The sequence below is a fragment of the Myodes glareolus genome, chromosome 11 (assembly GCF_982192425.1).
Source record: "Myodes glareolus chromosome 11, mMyoGla1.1, whole genome shotgun sequence".
In the NCBI taxonomy this organism is placed as follows: Eukaryota; Metazoa; Chordata; class Mammalia; order Rodentia; family Cricetidae; genus Myodes; species Myodes glareolus.
The window spans coordinates 47,228,856-47,246,332 of NC_142036.1; the positions used below are offsets into that span (position 1 = coordinate 47,228,856).

Genomic DNA, 17,477 nt, shown 5'->3' on the forward strand with positions numbered 1-17,477 from the left:
ACCTCTCTTGATGGCCCGGGGGCTGCCCAGTCCGCTGGTCTTCCTGTACTCAGAGCAGGGGAATGACATCCGGAAACTCGCCTGAGAGCCGCAGTCGTCATCAGACCCAGAGGACTCATCCACAAAAGGCACACTGCTGATCTGTGTGGCTTTCTGCAAGACAGGCACCTCCCCAGCTACAGCTCAGGCTCCAAAACAAGCCCCCGCCACACAACAGCTGTACCCAGCTCCATGTGCCCACGCAGCCTGTCTGGGGAAACATGAGACCGTCACCCAGCTGAGGCACTGCTGCCTAGATGGAAGTCCCAAGCAGTGTAGAGCCCCTTTCTGACCTCGCTCCTGCAGTCTAACCTCCGTGCTGCTTTGTGGGCCCAACTCCTCTACCCCAACTTCTGTGGTTCCCCAGAGAGCTCCTGTTTCTTCCAGTAGGGGGCCAGAAAGCCATGCCACAGGTCAAGTGTGGGACAGGACGCTGAGATAGGGAAGGTGACCTTCCAAACGCAAGACTAATACTTTCAGTGTTGTACAAGTGTGGCGGGGGGCATAGCTCAAAGACGGCTCTAGTGCTGAGCATGATGGTGCACACCTTTAATTGCAGCACCCAGGAGGCAGAGGGACGCGGAGCTCTGTTTGAGGCCAGCCTGGTATATAGGATGGCTTCCAGGCCAGCTAGGGATACACAACAACAAACAAAAAACTATTGGGACAAAGCATTTGAATGAAGTAACATTTTGTGAGATCTTTTTGTTTTGTTTTGTTTTTTTGTAGTTCTAAAGATAGACCACAGAGCCTCACTCTTTCTAAGCAAGTGCACGATCACACAGCTACATCTCCAGCCCACAGCCCACAAAGCGCTTTCAGACAGTAATCTGGCAGAACCTATCAGAATCTAACCATTCATAGAACCTGCCCAGGAATTCTATCTCTAGACCTGTGTCCTCCAGAAACATACAGTGTGTGCACAGGGTACGTGCGCACAGGATACGTGCGCACAGGATATGTGTGCACAGGGTATGTGCACACAGGGTACGTATGCACAGTGCTGCTTATTGCCACATTTACTTCAGAAAGAGATGGATATAGCCTACTTCCAGTCAGCAGAGGGGACCCCAGCTAATTATAGTGCTGTCTACCCCAGGGATAACACACAGAAGGCATGGAAGGGCAGGCTCACATGGTTAGGTGAGTAACCCAGCATAGGATCCCTTTGTGCATGGGTGTGCTTGCATGTGTGAAAGGACGAGAGTGACAGAGGGATGGAAGAAAGGAGAGCGTATGCACAGGCACATGTGCACATCTGTAAACCTGCAGTCGCGTCAGACGGCCTACAGAATGAACACCAGCGTGCTAATGATGCCTGACTTTGGGATTGGGAACTGGGAGAAAGCAACGTGAGAGAAATTTTTACTTTTGCTTTTGTGTTTTTATTTTTCTAAGAAAAGCATCAAGCATTACTAACATGATTTAACAAGGAATAACGAGAGCTGGGAGAGCTGGGAGTGTGGCTCAGTGTATAGCAGCTGCCTAGCAAGAGGGGGCCCTGGGTTCTAACTCAAGCACTGCAAACCAAACAAAAACCAGTAGCAAAAAGATGAAAATATCACGCTGAAGTTACATTAGCATGTAACCTCTCAGAACAAATTATAAATCACAACAAAATGATGGGTGAGCAGTGTTCTTGTTACTGCCGAGCTTGTTACTCGCAGTGGACTAATAAGCTTGTTTTCTTACACACACACACACACACACACACACACACACACACACACACACACACTCATGGTGGGCTGAGCTGCCTGACCATGGTCACTGTGTGAAGACACCTGACACTCCAGCCCCAATGCAGCACTGCCCTGGGATGAGGGACTTCTCCTGATGGGGACAGCCCCTCTTGTCATGGCAGTTTCTTACCCCCTTCAGCGCTGTGTAGACAGGCACAGTGACATTCTTGTAGATGAGGCCAGAGAAAGCTCCAGGGAACGCAAGGGCAGGAGGGCCTGAAGCTGGGGTGGGAAAAGAGGGAGGAGATGAACTCAGGAGGCAGCATCAGCCAGAGGCTTGGGGAAGCAGAGGACGGGGCCAAAGCCTTCCCATCTCCTCTTCCCGATTTCTGTTCCCTTGACTCCTGGGGACCATGATCCCTATGGCTAAAGGCCCATCACAACAGAACCCAAGTGCTACCCTTTAACCATCTGCTCTCCAGGAAGCTTGCACCATGTCCCGCTCTTGCTGGAGTGAGTTATAAATGTGTGCCTGTGTGTGATGGTCAGCGACTCTGGAGCCAGGGGCTCAGGGCTCTCCCCACCCATTTCAGTCCTGTAGGAGGCCAGTGCTACAAGATGGAAGGCAGGACTTGAGGCCCCTCCCTTGCTAGGTGATAAACTGAACTGTACACCCCCCTTTCTAGTTCCAAATAGCCCTCACTGCCTGCTGTACCCCGGGGAATGGGAGCCAGACCCACCAAGGACATTTTTAGGCCCTCGGGTCCCCTGTACTCACCACAGCAGGCAGCGTCACTGCGGGACGATGCGTCTGATGACAGCTGCATGCCTGATGTGGCCATCGCATAGATCCGGCTCTCCTGTAATAAAACGTCCCAGACGGTCAAGGACTGCTCACCCCAGCCCCTCCCACAGTGGAAGGAAACCATGACTTGGGGTAAGCAGACCTGGGTTCGCCACCCAGGACAAGCTAGTCACTGGCTGAGGAATTTTAAGCAAGTTTCTTCATTTCTTAGCCCCGTTTTCCCCAGCTCTGAATATTACTGGCTTTTGAAGAGTCTGCCCAATGGAATCAAAAAAAGTGGCTAATTAATGTATAATATAAGCACTTCATGCCTGGGACATAATCCACACCCAGCAGATATTACTCCCTCTGGCCTCTACCCTTCCCCTTGAGGCAAAGGAGGTTTGAAGAGAGCTGGTCAGTAAACTGTCTCTCCATTTCTTGGATTCCTGCCTATTTTAGCGACCCCTGGGTCCCTGGGTCTCACCCCAGAGGTTGAGTGTTGACAGCGAGGGAGGGAGAGCCACAAGGATATAGATGTTTGTATTCAGCTGTCTGAAGGCTAGGATATATAGCTTCCGACAGTAGCAGGGTGCATGCCTTAGGCTTCCAAGGCCGACCACAAAGCTACTGTGGCCCAACAGGGCTCCAGACCCCTTTTAAATGTTCTGTAGAACAGAACATTCTTCTGCAGAAAATTCTGACACTACTATGAAAGCCCATGGGTCTGAAGTGGACTCAAGGGGAAGGGTGTTTTGTTCCCAGTGGCCAGGATGGCCTTTCCCAGGCTGCTCCAGAGCTGTTCGCTCACTAGCCCTCCAGTGAGTACAAAGGCCTCGCAGGCAACAGGTGAGTCACAGGGGCTGACCAGGAAAGTCAGCCATGCTGGACCAAGGGACTGGGCCCCGGCCCTAGAACAGCGCAGCTAGGGGTGATGGGGAAAGATATGCTGAGGTAACTGGAGCTAGCTCTTTCAAGACAAGTGGAGGACAACAGGGAGACCCTCAGGCAGGGCAGGGCCAGAGCAGGATGCCCATGCTCAGGCAGGGCAGATATAGCAAATGCGGGGAGTAATTGGGCATAGATATCTCTGCCCATATTGATCATGAACTTACACCAAGGACAGGCTCCCACCTGGTAAAGGAAACAAAACTCAAGGTTGAGGGAATAAGGTCAAACAAAAGACACCAAGTGTCCCCTCAGGAAGCTGTTGCAAGGCTTAGAGAAAAAGAGCGGCTGAAACACGGAAGGCGGGTGGCACCGACCCGCCAAGTACTTGCACTGAGAACGCCCTTCTCTGGATTCCAGGCTCTGTCTGAGGGAGACACCCGAGCTGCGGTAGGGAGCGTGGGTAAACTGGCGGTCTGTCTTTCCATCAGGAGCGAGTTACAAAGGGGACTGAAAATAGGAGGCGGAGTCTCCTCAAACGGTACTGCTGATCACGGGGTTCCCGGATACCAGCAGAAACAGGGAGGTCAGACCTGACTCTGAGTCTTAACACGGTCATCCTGGAATACAGCTGATGGACCACATGGAGCCAATCTTGTTCCACACTCTACTGTGCCTCTGTAGTAACACACAAGCTGGCTTGCAGTCGCTGTTAAGGGTACAGTTAAAAGTCTGCGTGCAGAGCCTCCTTGAACTAGCACTTCAAAAGGAGACCCGGGAGCGTGCTGCTGAAATTAGGGGCCTCCACCCCACTGAGAGTACCCCATTTTCTCAACGGCCAGGAGTAGATAGATGTCACTGCCCATCTGTAGCACTGGGTTTGACTAAAAGACTGACATGTGTGCCCGTGTCCCCAGGGGCAAGGCAGCTAGAGTGCGGGAGCTGAGCCTCAGGCGGCCAGGCCTCTCCTGGAAGCCTAGTTCCGTCACTACCCACATGACGTGGGGAAGTGGCTGAACTCTAGAGAGCAGTGCCGATCTATCAAAGGGAGAGATAACTCCCAGCCCCTCAGACAGCTGAGGCTATTCCCGAATGTCAGGCTCTGTGCCAGGCACCATGCCATCCTCACCACCCGCCTGTGAACCAGCAACACTCCGCCCGTCTGTGTTTATTTCAACCTTTATCGCAGATGTCAGACAAAGAAGTAGAACGGTAGAAAGATGACCTCGTCCCCATCTCCCGTCTTCACTCTGTACTAACGCACGTTCAGTCTTATTTATCTGGATCCCCACCTCCATTCTAGACATCATGTCACTGTATAGAACGTCACCCATAAGGTGACCACTGACCATTTACACGCACTGTTCACTACATATTTTAACTAATTATTTGGTATGTAGGGAGGTTTGTCTGCATGTATGTCTGTGCGCCACTTGTGCATTTGGTACATTTTTAAGGAGGCCGAAAGAGGTCATTTGATCTCCTGAAACTGCAGAGACAGTAGTCAACTGGGACCACGTGGGTGCTGGGACTCAAACCCGGGTCCTCTGGAAGAGCTGAGCCATCCCTCCATCCCCTCAATATACATTTAATCCTCTTAGGAGCCCCATTAGTAGGATCAGCAAGATGCCTCAGTGGGTAAAGGCCTTGCCATCAAGTCCGGCAACTTGAGTTTGACTTCCAGAATTTGCATGGTGGAAGAAGAAAACCGATTCCTACAAGTTGTCCTCTGACCTTCAGATGGGCATCATGGCACACGAATGCCCCCACCCCAACTTAAGTGGGAATAAAGAGAGAACCTACCAGTCATCACCACCACCCTCATGTTGGGCCACAGGCTTAGTTACGTGCCCAGGTCCACAGGGAGAAATTGAACACCAGTGGCCTGATCTAGGGCAGAGCTCTCCACTTCCACGCATGGTGCCTCAGAACCAAAGTGAACTGAAGACATTACAAAGCACCCAACTTGGCACATGACACATGTCATTTCAGATTCTGGCTCTGCCCTGCCTAGGTGCGTGGGTCAGGCAGGCCTGTCTATCAGCCCCCCACATGGCCGTGAGGAGGAGTCTGACCTCATGGGCCCTAAATATCCTCAGTGAAGACCACGCCTGTAGCTGGCTCTGTCCCCTGCCCGACCCCGATAAAGTCACTTACCCAAGATGGAAACCGGTGCAGGGGGGGTGTAGGTGGCTTGTTCTCCAGTTCCCCTTCCTCCAGTTCAGCTCCGGGGGACTTTGGGCTCTCTCTTCCTTCCTGTTTTCCAGCTGGAAGTGGCTCCTCCATCTCCATCTTCTCTGCTTCTTCCCGGGCTTTAGCTCTGGCTTCAGACTTGGAGAAGCCAGATGAGGGGAGGGCTGACAGAGCCCCAATCTTAATGCTTACCATGTGGTTACAATGCCCAGGACCCACCTGGGGTTGACTGTGGTGCCTTTTGGTCACTTGGAAGCTGTCCCGGGAATTGCTGGGAGCCCGCACCTTTGGCAGGGTCAAGCTACTACCAGGGCCACCTTCCCTGGTAGAGATCTTAGTCCCAGGGAATGTCCCTCCCTGAGTAATAAGCAGGTCATCCCTGTAAGAAACTGACCCATGTTTGGGGTTGCCAGGCTTCACGAACAACTGGCTGGGTGAGCCCTCTCTTTGGAGATGAGATTTAAGGGTCTTGGCCTCTGCTATCTCCCCAGGGTAGACCGTGCTGAAGTTCGAATCCTCAAGACTTTTGGCTTCTGACGCCGAGTCCTTGTTCTGCAGGGCACTCAGAGAAGGTGCAGGCACAACCACCTTCAAAGTTTGAGTATGGGGATTACTGTCCTGCTCCACAGGTTGGGCTCTGGGCTCTGAAGGGACAGGATTCCCCTCTGGGGTTCCCTCAGGGACCACTAGCAGCTTCTCTGAAGGTGTCATCCGAAGATCTGTGGATGAGGCGAAACCAGACACACCTGTTGAGGATGTCTTCCATTCTTCCCACAACGTGCCATGCCTACAGACACTGGATCTACCTACCCTCAAGAGCATCCCGAAGGGCTTCCACCTGCTCCACGAGCTGCTGGTTATGGGCCTTCAGGTGCTCATTCTCTGTTTCAAGCTGGGCAAAAAGAAAAAGATGGTTTAGGGGACCGTGTCACTTGTCATTCAGTGGTAGACTAATGCCTAGTATGCCAGGCGCCCTGGACTTGATACCTAGTAGTAAGGAAATAGAGATTTAGGATGCCCAACTGTAAGGAGCCCTCAGGACATTGCCATTATGGCGCTGGTGGTCCTGCAGCTTGGAGGTAAACAAATCCTTTTGAAGTTGCCGCTCACCCTCGGCCTGCATTTGCATAACTAAGACTTCCCTAGCCCCTATCCCGATGGTATTCACCAATCAGGACAGTATCCAAGCCTCTCCACCCTAGAAAAGCAGCTGCCTCTGGGTTTTTCGCCCTCCCTCCCTCCCTCCCTCCCTCCCTCCCTCCCTCCCTCTCTCTCTCTCTCTCTCTCTCTCTCTCTCTCTCTCTCTCTCTCTCGCTCCATGCTGTCCGTTCAACCGAGAGGCTCCAATAAAGTGTGATTTGGGAAGAATCCTCCATTTCGTGGTCGTTCTTGCTTGCTGGTCAAGCAGCGCGCCACACCCAACCACTGCTTGTTCATATATATAATACAAAACAAGCCTAAAAGTCCAAATCTTTAAAAGTAGTACATGGTACCATTTGGGAGCCCCTGCACTTTCTTTTCTAGTTCGTTTTTATTCTCATTCTCTCTCTCTCTCTCTCTCTCTCTCTCTCTCTGTGTGTGTGTGTGTGTGTGTGTGTGTGTGTGTGTGTGTGTATACAATGACTTGGATACATTGCAATTAATTTTTTTTTTTTTGCGCGAGTCTGAGTACGTAGCCCATGCTGTCCTGGAATTATTATTATTTTTTAATTGTGAAGTATAGCACATACACAGAAAATGATTCTGAAGCTGCTACTCATATGATGGCCTTGCAAGCCGAGTCGGCAGTCTGTCGGCACCTGACACTTCCTGATTTGTCCCTTCAGTCTCTGTTCCCCCTCCCCACAAAAGACAACAGTTCTTCTTAGCTTACCCAACTTCTGCTTTCTGCATTTTACCACCTTAGTCTGCACTCCTGCACAGCCGTTTAGGGGGACCCACACCCACTCTAGCTGAGTGGCTGTTACACGGGTGTGTACTTCTCTACATCCACTTTAGTCCTCTCGCTGTGCTATCTGTGAATTCTGTCCTGGGGTGGCTGTATTTTCTATTAAATTAAATAAGCCTGGGGCTGGAGAGATGGCTCAGAGGTTAAAAGCACTGGTTGTTCTGGAGGTCCTGAGTTCAATTCACAGCAACCACGTGGTGGCTCACAACCATCTGTAGTGAGATCTGGTGCCCTCTTCTGGCATCTAGGTGTACATACAGACCGAACACTACTTACATAATAAATAGGTAAATCTTTTTTAAAAATTAATTAAGTCTAACACAGTTTTATTGAACACTTTTCAAGCAAGGGCCAGATAAGGGTTGGGGGCCTAGTTTATTCTGAGTTCTGTCCCCAAGAACTCACAGTCCAGTGGGTCCCTCTGTCTGTTTAGAAAGAGCCAGTTGTTTGCTAGTAACGCTACAGTGTCTAGTACCGGCTTCCTAAACACAGCTGTAGCCAGTGATGAACTACAAAATGCACGGATAGAGAGGAAGAGGAGCTGAGGGAGGAGAGAACCAGAGGTGCTTGGTGTGAACAAAGTTTCTGTCTGGGGTGAGAGGCAGCTTTGGGACTAGGTGGTGGTGATGGACACACTCTATGCTATACTTTATGTGCTTTGTATCTAGCACTTGGATACTTTGTAAACGGTAAAATGGCAATGTTCATGTATACTTTACCACAATCTGGGGTGAGGAGACAGGGTTTCACTGCATAGCCCAGATTGGCCCCAAACTCACAGAGCTCTGCCTCTTAAATGCTCGGATTAAAGGTGTTTGCCACCACATCAAGCCTGACCACAATTCTTTTTTTTTTTTTAAGTATTTATGTATTTATTATGTATACAATATTCTGTCTGCGTGTATACCTGCAGGCCAGAAGAGGGCACCAGACCTCATTACAGATGGTTGTGAGCCACCATGTGGTTGCTGGGAATTGAACTCGGGACCTTTGGAAGAACAGGCAATGCTCTTAACCACTGAGCCATTTCTCCAGCCCCACAATTCTTTTAAAAAAATTTATTTTTAGTTGTTGCTCATGTGCATGTGTGTGTGTGTGTGCCTATGGGTGCTTGCGGAGGCCAGGGAGGTGGAGCCCCCAGAGCTGGAGGTATGAGCAGCTGTGAGTTGCCCAACTTAGGTTTTGGGACCCGACTCAGTCCCTCTGCACACATGCTGTTACCCACGGAGCCATTTCTCAGCCCATGGCTTACAATATTTTAAATAGAGGATGAAAAAGAATAACTGACATTGTGATGTGCTCACTAAAACGCAGCTGAGGATTCTCAGAAACTTCCCGATACTAATCCCAGCTTCCCAACCACAAACCCAGTACTGGGTGAGAGGAGGCTTCAGGAAACCTGACCAAGACAAGGGAAAGGAAGTGATGATGAGAAGGGCGCGCGAGGCAGGGCCCTGGGCGGGACCTCAGGCTGACCTCCACTCACCTCTGCTAACTTTACTGTCACCCATTCCTTGATCTTTGCAGCTTTCTCTTGAACAATTTTGGCCTCTTCAGCTCTTGTCTGCTTCTGCGAGGAGAAAGCCTTTGGTTAATCACAGCAGTCAGAAAGGGAGGAGGGCCAAGAGAAGGAACCCAGTGACTGGATGGGGCAACGCAGCAGAGAAAATTAACTCTTTTTTATGGCTTTTAAGATGTTCTTGGGCATGATACTGCACACTTAACAATCTCAGCACTTGGGGGGCTGAGGCAGGTGGATCCCGAGATCAGATGGACTAAACAACAAAATTTTGCTAAAACAAAACTTAAAGTGGGAAGGGCTTTTTCCTACACATTATACAAATGCTAAAAACCCACAGAGGAAAAAAACCAAATAATAAATCCATATACCATCTCTATAAATTACTGTGCGACAAGAGAAAATGGCTAAACCAACTGAACTACCAGTGGAGGGCTGGCCATGGAGGTGTACACATACAGATGGATAGTTGCCACGAACAATCCAGTAAACATGCAAAACATGCAAAGGATCCAAAGGGAAGACAACAGAAAAAGAGCCCACGAGAGGCTGTGAAGCCCGACCACAAGTATACAGATATATAGGACATCATTTCCCTCTATCGGGCTAGCTTGATAGGACCCCCGAGTGTCAAGAATACTGGGAGCAATTCTCACACTAACGAACAAGGCCTCTGTGGAGACAATTAGACAATGTCTACCAAACTTTCAAACATACAGACCCTTGGTCTAGCAGAGCCACTGCAAAGGAAGCGCTCCTTGCAATGCTATCTGAGAAAGCAACACAACATAGGAACCCCAAACTTGAACCAGGCTGAGTGCCCACAAACAGGAGTGACTTAAGCAAACACGGCACAACCACAGAATGAGAGTCCATGAGCTTCACACAGGGGATCAGTGAGAGGCAGCAATGAAGCCCTGGGGAGAACGGGAAGGGCTACTTTCCATTCTAGACCCTTCTGGATGGTTTCTTCTCTACTAGAGCATACACTATGCTAACAATTTAAAAAAAAAAAAGCTAAATGAGCACAGAAGTAGTATTTCTCAAAATAATCAATATTTGAAAAGGTATCCATCTAGCCTTTAATTCCAGCACTAAGGAGGCAGAGGCAGATGGATCTCTGAGTCTGAGGCCAGCCTGGTCTAGTTCTAGAACAGCCATCACCATATTGTAAACTTCTGTCTCAAGAAGTAAAGATTTACATCTAAAGGTAGTGAAAACTGAGAATATAGCTCTGTGGTAGAACAGTCATAAGAGTGTAAGTTTGAGCATCGGTATTGGGGGGAAGGCTTAAAAGAACTCTAGGATAAAACGAAATGTGAGTTTCGATCCTACAGGAAGTTCTCTGGCTGTAAAGTATTAGGCACTAAACCTAGTCTCTCTGGCCTCGAATCTGCACCTCTAAGGAGAGATAAGCTATCCCCCTTTTGCTGGGCCATTCTGAGGGAGAAATAAGAGTACAGAGTTCAGTGCTTATTGCACAGTTGTCAGCCAGCTTAGATGAGAACTATTTCCGTACCTAAAAAGCACAGAGCAAGTGGTGACCCCTGAGTGGTTCAAAGCTGAGCAAAAATGACTCCTGTTATACTTCTAGGAAAAACTGCCTGACAGTTCTCAGATGACAGACAGACTCCAAAGCAGAAGTCTGTGGAAAGGACCTGGGAATGTGGGAACCTCAGGTCAGTATTTCAGACCTTGAGAGACCTTCAAGGTCACCTAGTTCAAAGCTGGTAAACAATTGCCCTGAGGCCAAACTCAGTCTTCCCTCATTTGTCTCCCACATATTTTTTTATAAATAAAGCTTTATTAGAACACATCCATATCCACTCATTTACAGATGATCAATATTGATTTCACCCTGTGACAGCAGAACTGGGCAGTTGTGACATGGACTATATGGCCTGCAAAACAAAAACCAATTAAATTCGTTGGCCCTGTACAAAAAGCCAGCAGACACCTGACATCTTCTCAGGGTAGTCATGGAAACTGAGACCTAGGGATGAAATGTAGCCGCTCACCTGCAAGCAGTCATGACTCAGAGAACAACATTCTTCCTCATCTACTCTTTACCTATTGATTTTAATTGTAAACAAATGTTTTTTCTAACCTGGGATCAAGTCATTCTGACCCACAAACCACTTCTTCCAACTCTGATCTACTCAAAGAAAAAAAAATCTCTAAAATCAGTGGATAAAATTCTATCTTCTCTGACACAAGGCCTCCAACTGCATAAAAGGCACATCCAGTAAGGGATGTTCAGGGAATACTGACAATTACCCACAATGACTGGAAGGAAGGGCTTGGGTCAGCTGAGACCTTTACAGAGAATGCGCATGTAGATATATCGGTCTCCCGACTCTGCCCAGGGCTTGTGGCTGGAGATGGATGGTGAGAAGTCACCAGAGGAAAGCTGGGCAGATGAAGCCAGTGACGAGGATGGAACCAGGATGGGGAAGACATGGTGGCATGTGTCCAGAATCCCAGCACTTGGAAAGTAGAGGCAGGAAGACAGGAGGTCAAAGCCAGCCCAGGTTGCATGATGGCTGTAATAAGACTATAAAGGTGTAACATGAGGGGCCGGCTTGTTGGGGTATCTGTTCCCGCCCGGTACCCCACAGCCGGCAAGTCCCAGAGAAAATCAACCACACAGAGATCTCTATAAGTTATAAAGCTGATTGGCCCATTAGGTCAGGCTACTTATCAGTTCTTATGACACATATTACCCCATTATCCTTATCTACGTTAGCCATATGGCTTGGTACCTTTTTCAGCCTGACAGCTTACATGCTGCCTCTTCGGTGGTCTGCGCAGGAGTGGCAGAGGGAGCTTCTGCTTCCAGAATACTCCCAGTCTCTTTGCTCCACCCCTACTTCCTGTCTGGCTTTCCTGCCTATACTGCCTGCCTGGTCAATCAGCATTTTATTAAAATATGATTGACAGAATACAGACAATTCTCCCACACCATAAAGGGGAGGAAGTCTGGGCACAGGAAGTAGCAGAATGGCCAGAGGGGTCCCTAGAAGCAAGAATGCTAAGAATACTGCAGTGGTCTGTGAGGCTCCCTTGAAGTTGTGAGAAATCACCATTTTCAGAGGCAATCTAGTCTCTGCCTGCTCAGGTTCATTGAGAAACTTTGACCAACCAGCTGACCAAGGCTGACTATCCAATCCTATGCCATTCCAGTCACACTACAGCCAGGTATCAAGTAGCACATGTTGGCCTGGCACAAGGCCACCACAGAGAAGGAAAAGATCTCCTTACCGGGCCCAACCACGTGTTTGATATTATACACGGATACCTAGGGGTAATTAACTCCAAACCTCGGAGGTTTCATAACCTCTATTGTATGAAGCTGTAAAATGAGGATCAGTGAGTCAGGCAATTTCCTCAGAGAGTATCAAGCAGAGGTGACATTCTCCTCCAGATCTGCCTGCCTCCAGGGCCTGCTTCCTCCACCTTCCCTGAGCTTCTAATGAACGGATGTGAAGACACTAATGATCACCATGTAAGAGAACAGTCTCATGATAAAGTGAGTTCCCTATCACTTGGGGCTCACGCACAGGGGTTGGAGACACTGAGGCCAACTGATACAGACACTGAGAGGGGAAACAGGCTCTGCCGCACGTTAGTTCCTACCTGCTTCTCCAGCTGTGCCTCCAGCTGACTGATCAGCTCATCTTTGCTTTGCATGGCTTTCAGCAATTCTTGGTACTTTTGGTGCAAGCTACCCGAGGCGTCCACATTCTTCAGATTGGACAGCTTGATCTTCTCTTCCATCACGCTCACCTGAAAAGTATCGACAAGTCTTCCTAAGGTCTCAGATACCATGTAGTGTGTGCAATGGCCAATATAATATGGAATGGGCTAACCCCTTGATGCTTCAGAACATGCTTCTTAGGTCCTTACCCAGGGTGATCTAGACCAATTAATGATGTTTAATCAAAACATCAAAGACCATTGATGCTTTTATCTGAGCAAAAGAAGGAATTGACAACAAAGAAATTCATTTTGACTACTCTGAGAAGACCAGCTACATCCTAGGCCTTGTCTTTATGGGATAGGGGAGAAGGTTGATGTTAGGAAGAAGATGAGCAGTTGGGTTTGGGAGGACATCTGCTCCCACCCCACAGAGGCAAAGATACTACTCCCAGGACATTCACGTGTTTCCCTACGTTTCCCAACCCTCTTAGAGTTAGATAGGACCATGCCATTCATCTGACCAAAGGGCTGTAATAGAAACAATACATCATTTCTGGGCTAAAGTGTTTACACTTTTGTTGTTTTGAGACAAGGTTTTTCTATGTAGCCCTGAATTACTTGAACTAGCTGTACTGGTCTCAAGTATGTGAAATCTGGTACATGGGTAACCAGCAAATTCTCTCCAGTAAAAATCAACAAGGCTGTGTGTTCCAGGCAGGAGTGTCCAAACATTGACGTTGTAGCATGACAGTGTCACCTACAACTCTGTTGTGCTGGGATGCATGTGGAGCCTATAGGCTGTGTGTGCCTGTAACCAGCCAGACAGTGGAACCTCTTTGGGCCTGGATTCCCGAATCACAGTGGAAGCTGACTCTGTGGTTAATCCTAATGGAAGTGTACCAGGTATGAGGACTAAACACGATAAAACACAGACTGCGGATTCAATTTGTTCCTGCAGCACGGCCAGTTTGGACTAGTACACCCACTCATGACACCAAGCCTACCCAAAGATCCCTCACTAGCACAGAAAGCTCCGTGGGAAGACCATTGTCCCTAGCGCTCTCCCACCGCCCACCATGCCCAGTTACCTGAGTCTCTGCATCCTCAGCTCTCTGCTCAGCCTCCAGCAGCCTCTGCTCCAGTTCCTGCATCTGTGAAGTCAGAGACGGAGGGGAGATATTAGTACCAAGCTCTGACGATGAAAGTGGCATCAGGGTACTCAAGTACACAGACACCACAAGGCCCACACTTCACCTGCCTGGCTAAATGGCTTCCAGATATCAGGGTAAAGGTTGTCACGGCGATTCTCAGCTCTCTGGTCCCAAGATTACAGAGCAGATGGAGGGTCACTGCTGTCGTCATCACTGCAGGACAATAGTCCCTTGTATAGGAAGTCACTGTCATTCTCCCTGAACGCCATTGCCCCAAACCTGCCTTAGTCTCTGGTGCCTCTTTCCTCTCTACACTGGGTGCTGTCTGCCCACGTACCCAGCATGGAGCATGCTCCTATACACGCCTACCTTCTGCCACTGGCAAGAGAGTGCTCCTTCCACCCCAAGTATCTACCAGCTAGAGGAAAATGGCACTCATGAGTATCCTCTTGATTGATTTCATTAATTTTAAAGAAATAGGAAAAGGCCAGGCATGGTGGCAGTGATCTTTAGGCCCAGCACTTGGGAGGCAGAGGCAGGTGAATTTCTGTGAGTTCAAGGACAGTCTGACCTACCTATCAAGTTCCAGGCCAGCTAAGGCCTGGGGGGGAGGGGTAAAGAAACAGAAAAAAGATACTAGAGTATTTGTATGCTTGTGTATGTGCTGGGGATTGTTATTCCTTTGCGGTGCCTTTAAGGACTAACCACACCCACTCCCACCCACTTCTGACCTCCTGGTCGCCATCTTAGCCTCTCTTCTGTCTGTCTCTTGGCGTGTATACACGTGTCTTTGTCTCTCTCTATGTTTGTCTTTATGTCTCTCTGTTTTCCTCTTCTTTAAGTAATAAATGTCTCCCTCTTCTCTAAGTAATAAATGTTTAGCTTTATATATAGCCTTATGTCCATTTACTCTGCCGTCCACCGCATCCAGCCACCTGACTCTGCCGCTCGCCCAGGGACCCTGCACTGCTCTGGCGGCAGCCTCTGCCTGGCTCGCAGGCCACTCGGGGCATCCCAACCTATCATCTTTTTAAAGAACAATATTTAAAGAACAATAGGGATCAAATGACATCTGGGGCCATGATGATCCAGTAACCCCTATGCTTAAAATAATTCTAATTAAGTAGGTAAAAGCATTTGCTGTGTAAGCCTGACACCCGAATTCCATCTCTGGAAACAGATGTGGTGGTTTGCATCTGTAATCTCAGCACTTCTACCACGAGATGGGGTGTGACAGGAGGCAGAGACAGAACTAGCAGGGAATGAGCCAACTAGTGGTGACAACAAAAGGAGGGTAAGAACCAACCCCCGAAAGTTGTCCTCTGACCGCCATACATATACCCACATACACACTAATAAAACAAAGTTTTACCTTCTATCTTGCACAGTGTAGCAGTGTACACTTGCAGTAACAGCCCCAAGAGATGGAGACAGAAAGATTAAAAAACACAAGATGAGCTCAGAGAAAATTCCTGACAGCTTGGGCCACATAAGCCCGTGTCCAAAAATAAGTGGAGACAGAGACAAGACAGACAGACAAACAGACAACATATACAGGGCCAGCCAGATGACTTAGCAGATGAAGGACTCTTGCTATGCCTGGTGGCCTAAGTTAAATCTCAAAACCCATATAGGTCAAAGGAGAGAGTTAGCTCCAGAGTTGACCTTTGCCCTCCACATGTGCCATGACATGTGCACCTACACAAACACACCACGCTTGCACATTTAAAAAACTAATTTAAAAAACCTGCCTACTTTGCTGGAGTAGTAGGTGTACTGTGGCTGGAGATGTAGTACTGTGGTCCACTTGCCTAGCATGTGCAAGGCTCTGGATGCACACATTCCCAGAACCATAAAAGACGGGTTAGGGAGAGTCTAGCTCCCTGCCAGGAGAGGCATACTGTTTAGGTTTTTTGAAACAGGGTCTCTCTCCGTAACCCTGGCTGCCCTGGAACTCTCTGTAGACCAGGTGGATCTCCAACTTACACAGAGATCTGGCTGCCTTTGCCACCTGAGTGCTGGAGTTAAAAGCGTGCGCCACTACACTCGGCTAATTCTGGAATCTTATTCAGGGGCTCCTCAGGGACCAGATCTAAGCTGCAGCCTCCGGAACAGGTCGTGGCCTACAGGGCATTCCTTTGCAGCGCCACAAGCTCAAGCTCGTAGCTTAGCAGGTGGAGTATAGGTTTTCCCTCAAGTGACCCCTCTATGTGCTGCATAAACCACTTATGCAAAGGACAAATTTTCCTGACTGACTCTCATGTCAAGGGTCCTGTGCCTTTCCTGAGATAGTGCCAGACATTTTCCCTCCATCCATCCCTATTCATCTATCTGAAACATACCTCATCCTTGTCATCTTTGCAGCGGGATAGAATCAGTGTCCCCTACTTTCTTAGCTCTAGTCCTCACCTCACTGTTCACCGAAGATTCGACTTCTCTCGATACTCAACCTTCTCTCCCATGACCTAGATCCTGGCTTGATATTTACCAGACAGTAAGCAATTCCCTGTGTCTTTTCATGGGCCTACCTCAGCTGCAATCACACTTTCCTTGAGCAAAGGTGTAAAGGGAAGGGAAGGAGCCCTGTTAGTGTGGGACAGGGGATGTTACACCAGAGCCACAAGTCATGTTTAAGGACCTGAGGATCTTTTTTCTGAGGCTGTCCTTCTCTTATTCATTTGCCCATCTTTTCTAGGATCAAGAATGCTTTCTAGGGGGCTAGGGAGATGGCTCAGTGGTTAACAGCACTGACTGCTCTTCCAAAGGATCCAGGTTCAATTCCCAGCACCCACATGCCAGCTCACAACTGTCTGTAACTCCAGTTCCAGGGGACTTGACACACCCATACAGACATACACACAGGCAAAACACCAATGCACACAAAATAAAAATAAATGAATTATTTAAAAATGAAAGAATACTTTCTGTATCCACTGCATCTGAGGAGCAGTTGGTGGGATGTTCCTCCAAAGGTCTAAGTAAAACTCAGATTTATACCCCACAGGTCTCCCATCAAGTGAGAAGGAGCAAGGTTTCATGCACTTCCTCCTTTACTGAGTTGAGTCATCGTGACCAAACCCTCAACTCAAGCTAAGAGAGAGGGTTGGTTGTGCTACTCGGGCATCAGCTAGAGTCTGGTGGGCTTTCTTAAACCTGAGAAAGTCCTGGGCTCTAGAACAGTCCTGGAGCTCCCTACCTTCAGACAGTTTCCACAGCACAGAACAATACTACAGTCATAGAAGTGGCTGTCCAGCCCATGAAGTTCTACTAAGTGGCTGGAGAGAAGGGCTGGGTGATAGATAGTGGTGCTGACCAACTCAGGATTAAATAATTCTCCCTTCAGCACTGAGCAGGTTAAATCTCTGCAATTCTAAAGCCTGAAGTCAAGAGATTGAGGCCAGGGAGCTGCGCAGAAGTGTACGCCTCACCATGTCATGGCTGTTGGACAGAATGAAGACCCTCCTGCTGCTCTGGTCCTAATCAAGTTCCTGTTTGCTTTGGCTAACCAGTGTTGAGTATAATCAGCACAAAGACTGGGAGTATTTTAGAGTACAGTGAAATATTGAATGGGAGG

The 17,477-nt window shown here is 48.7% G+C and overlaps 1 protein-coding gene across 2 annotated transcripts in view; it reads right to left on the bottom strand.

Annotated features, from left to right (window-relative positions):
* The window catches only part of Plekhh1 (pleckstrin homology, MyTH4 and FERM domain containing H1), a 50,118-nt gene that overhangs the window by 17,686 nt on the left and 14,955 nt on the right, over positions 1 to 17,477 (bottom strand). For both annotated transcript variants that reach the window (XM_087911701.1, XM_087911702.1), the window contains exons 3-10: positions 13,841 to 13,903; positions 12,690 to 12,839; positions 9,021 to 9,104; positions 6,397 to 6,478; positions 5,551 to 6,305; positions 2,500 to 2,581; positions 1,912 to 2,003; positions 3 to 153 (exon numbers count right to left, since the gene is read on the bottom strand). In XM_087911701.1, coding sequence (XP_087767827.1) covers positions 3 to 153; positions 1,912 to 2,003; positions 2,500 to 2,581; positions 5,551 to 6,305; positions 6,397 to 6,478; positions 9,021 to 9,104; positions 12,690 to 12,839; positions 13,841 to 13,903 — 1,459 coding nt within the window. The remainder of the gene's footprint in view (positions 1 to 2; positions 154 to 1,911; positions 2,004 to 2,499; positions 2,582 to 5,550; positions 6,306 to 6,396; positions 6,479 to 9,020; positions 9,105 to 12,689; positions 12,840 to 13,840; positions 13,904 to 17,477) is intronic.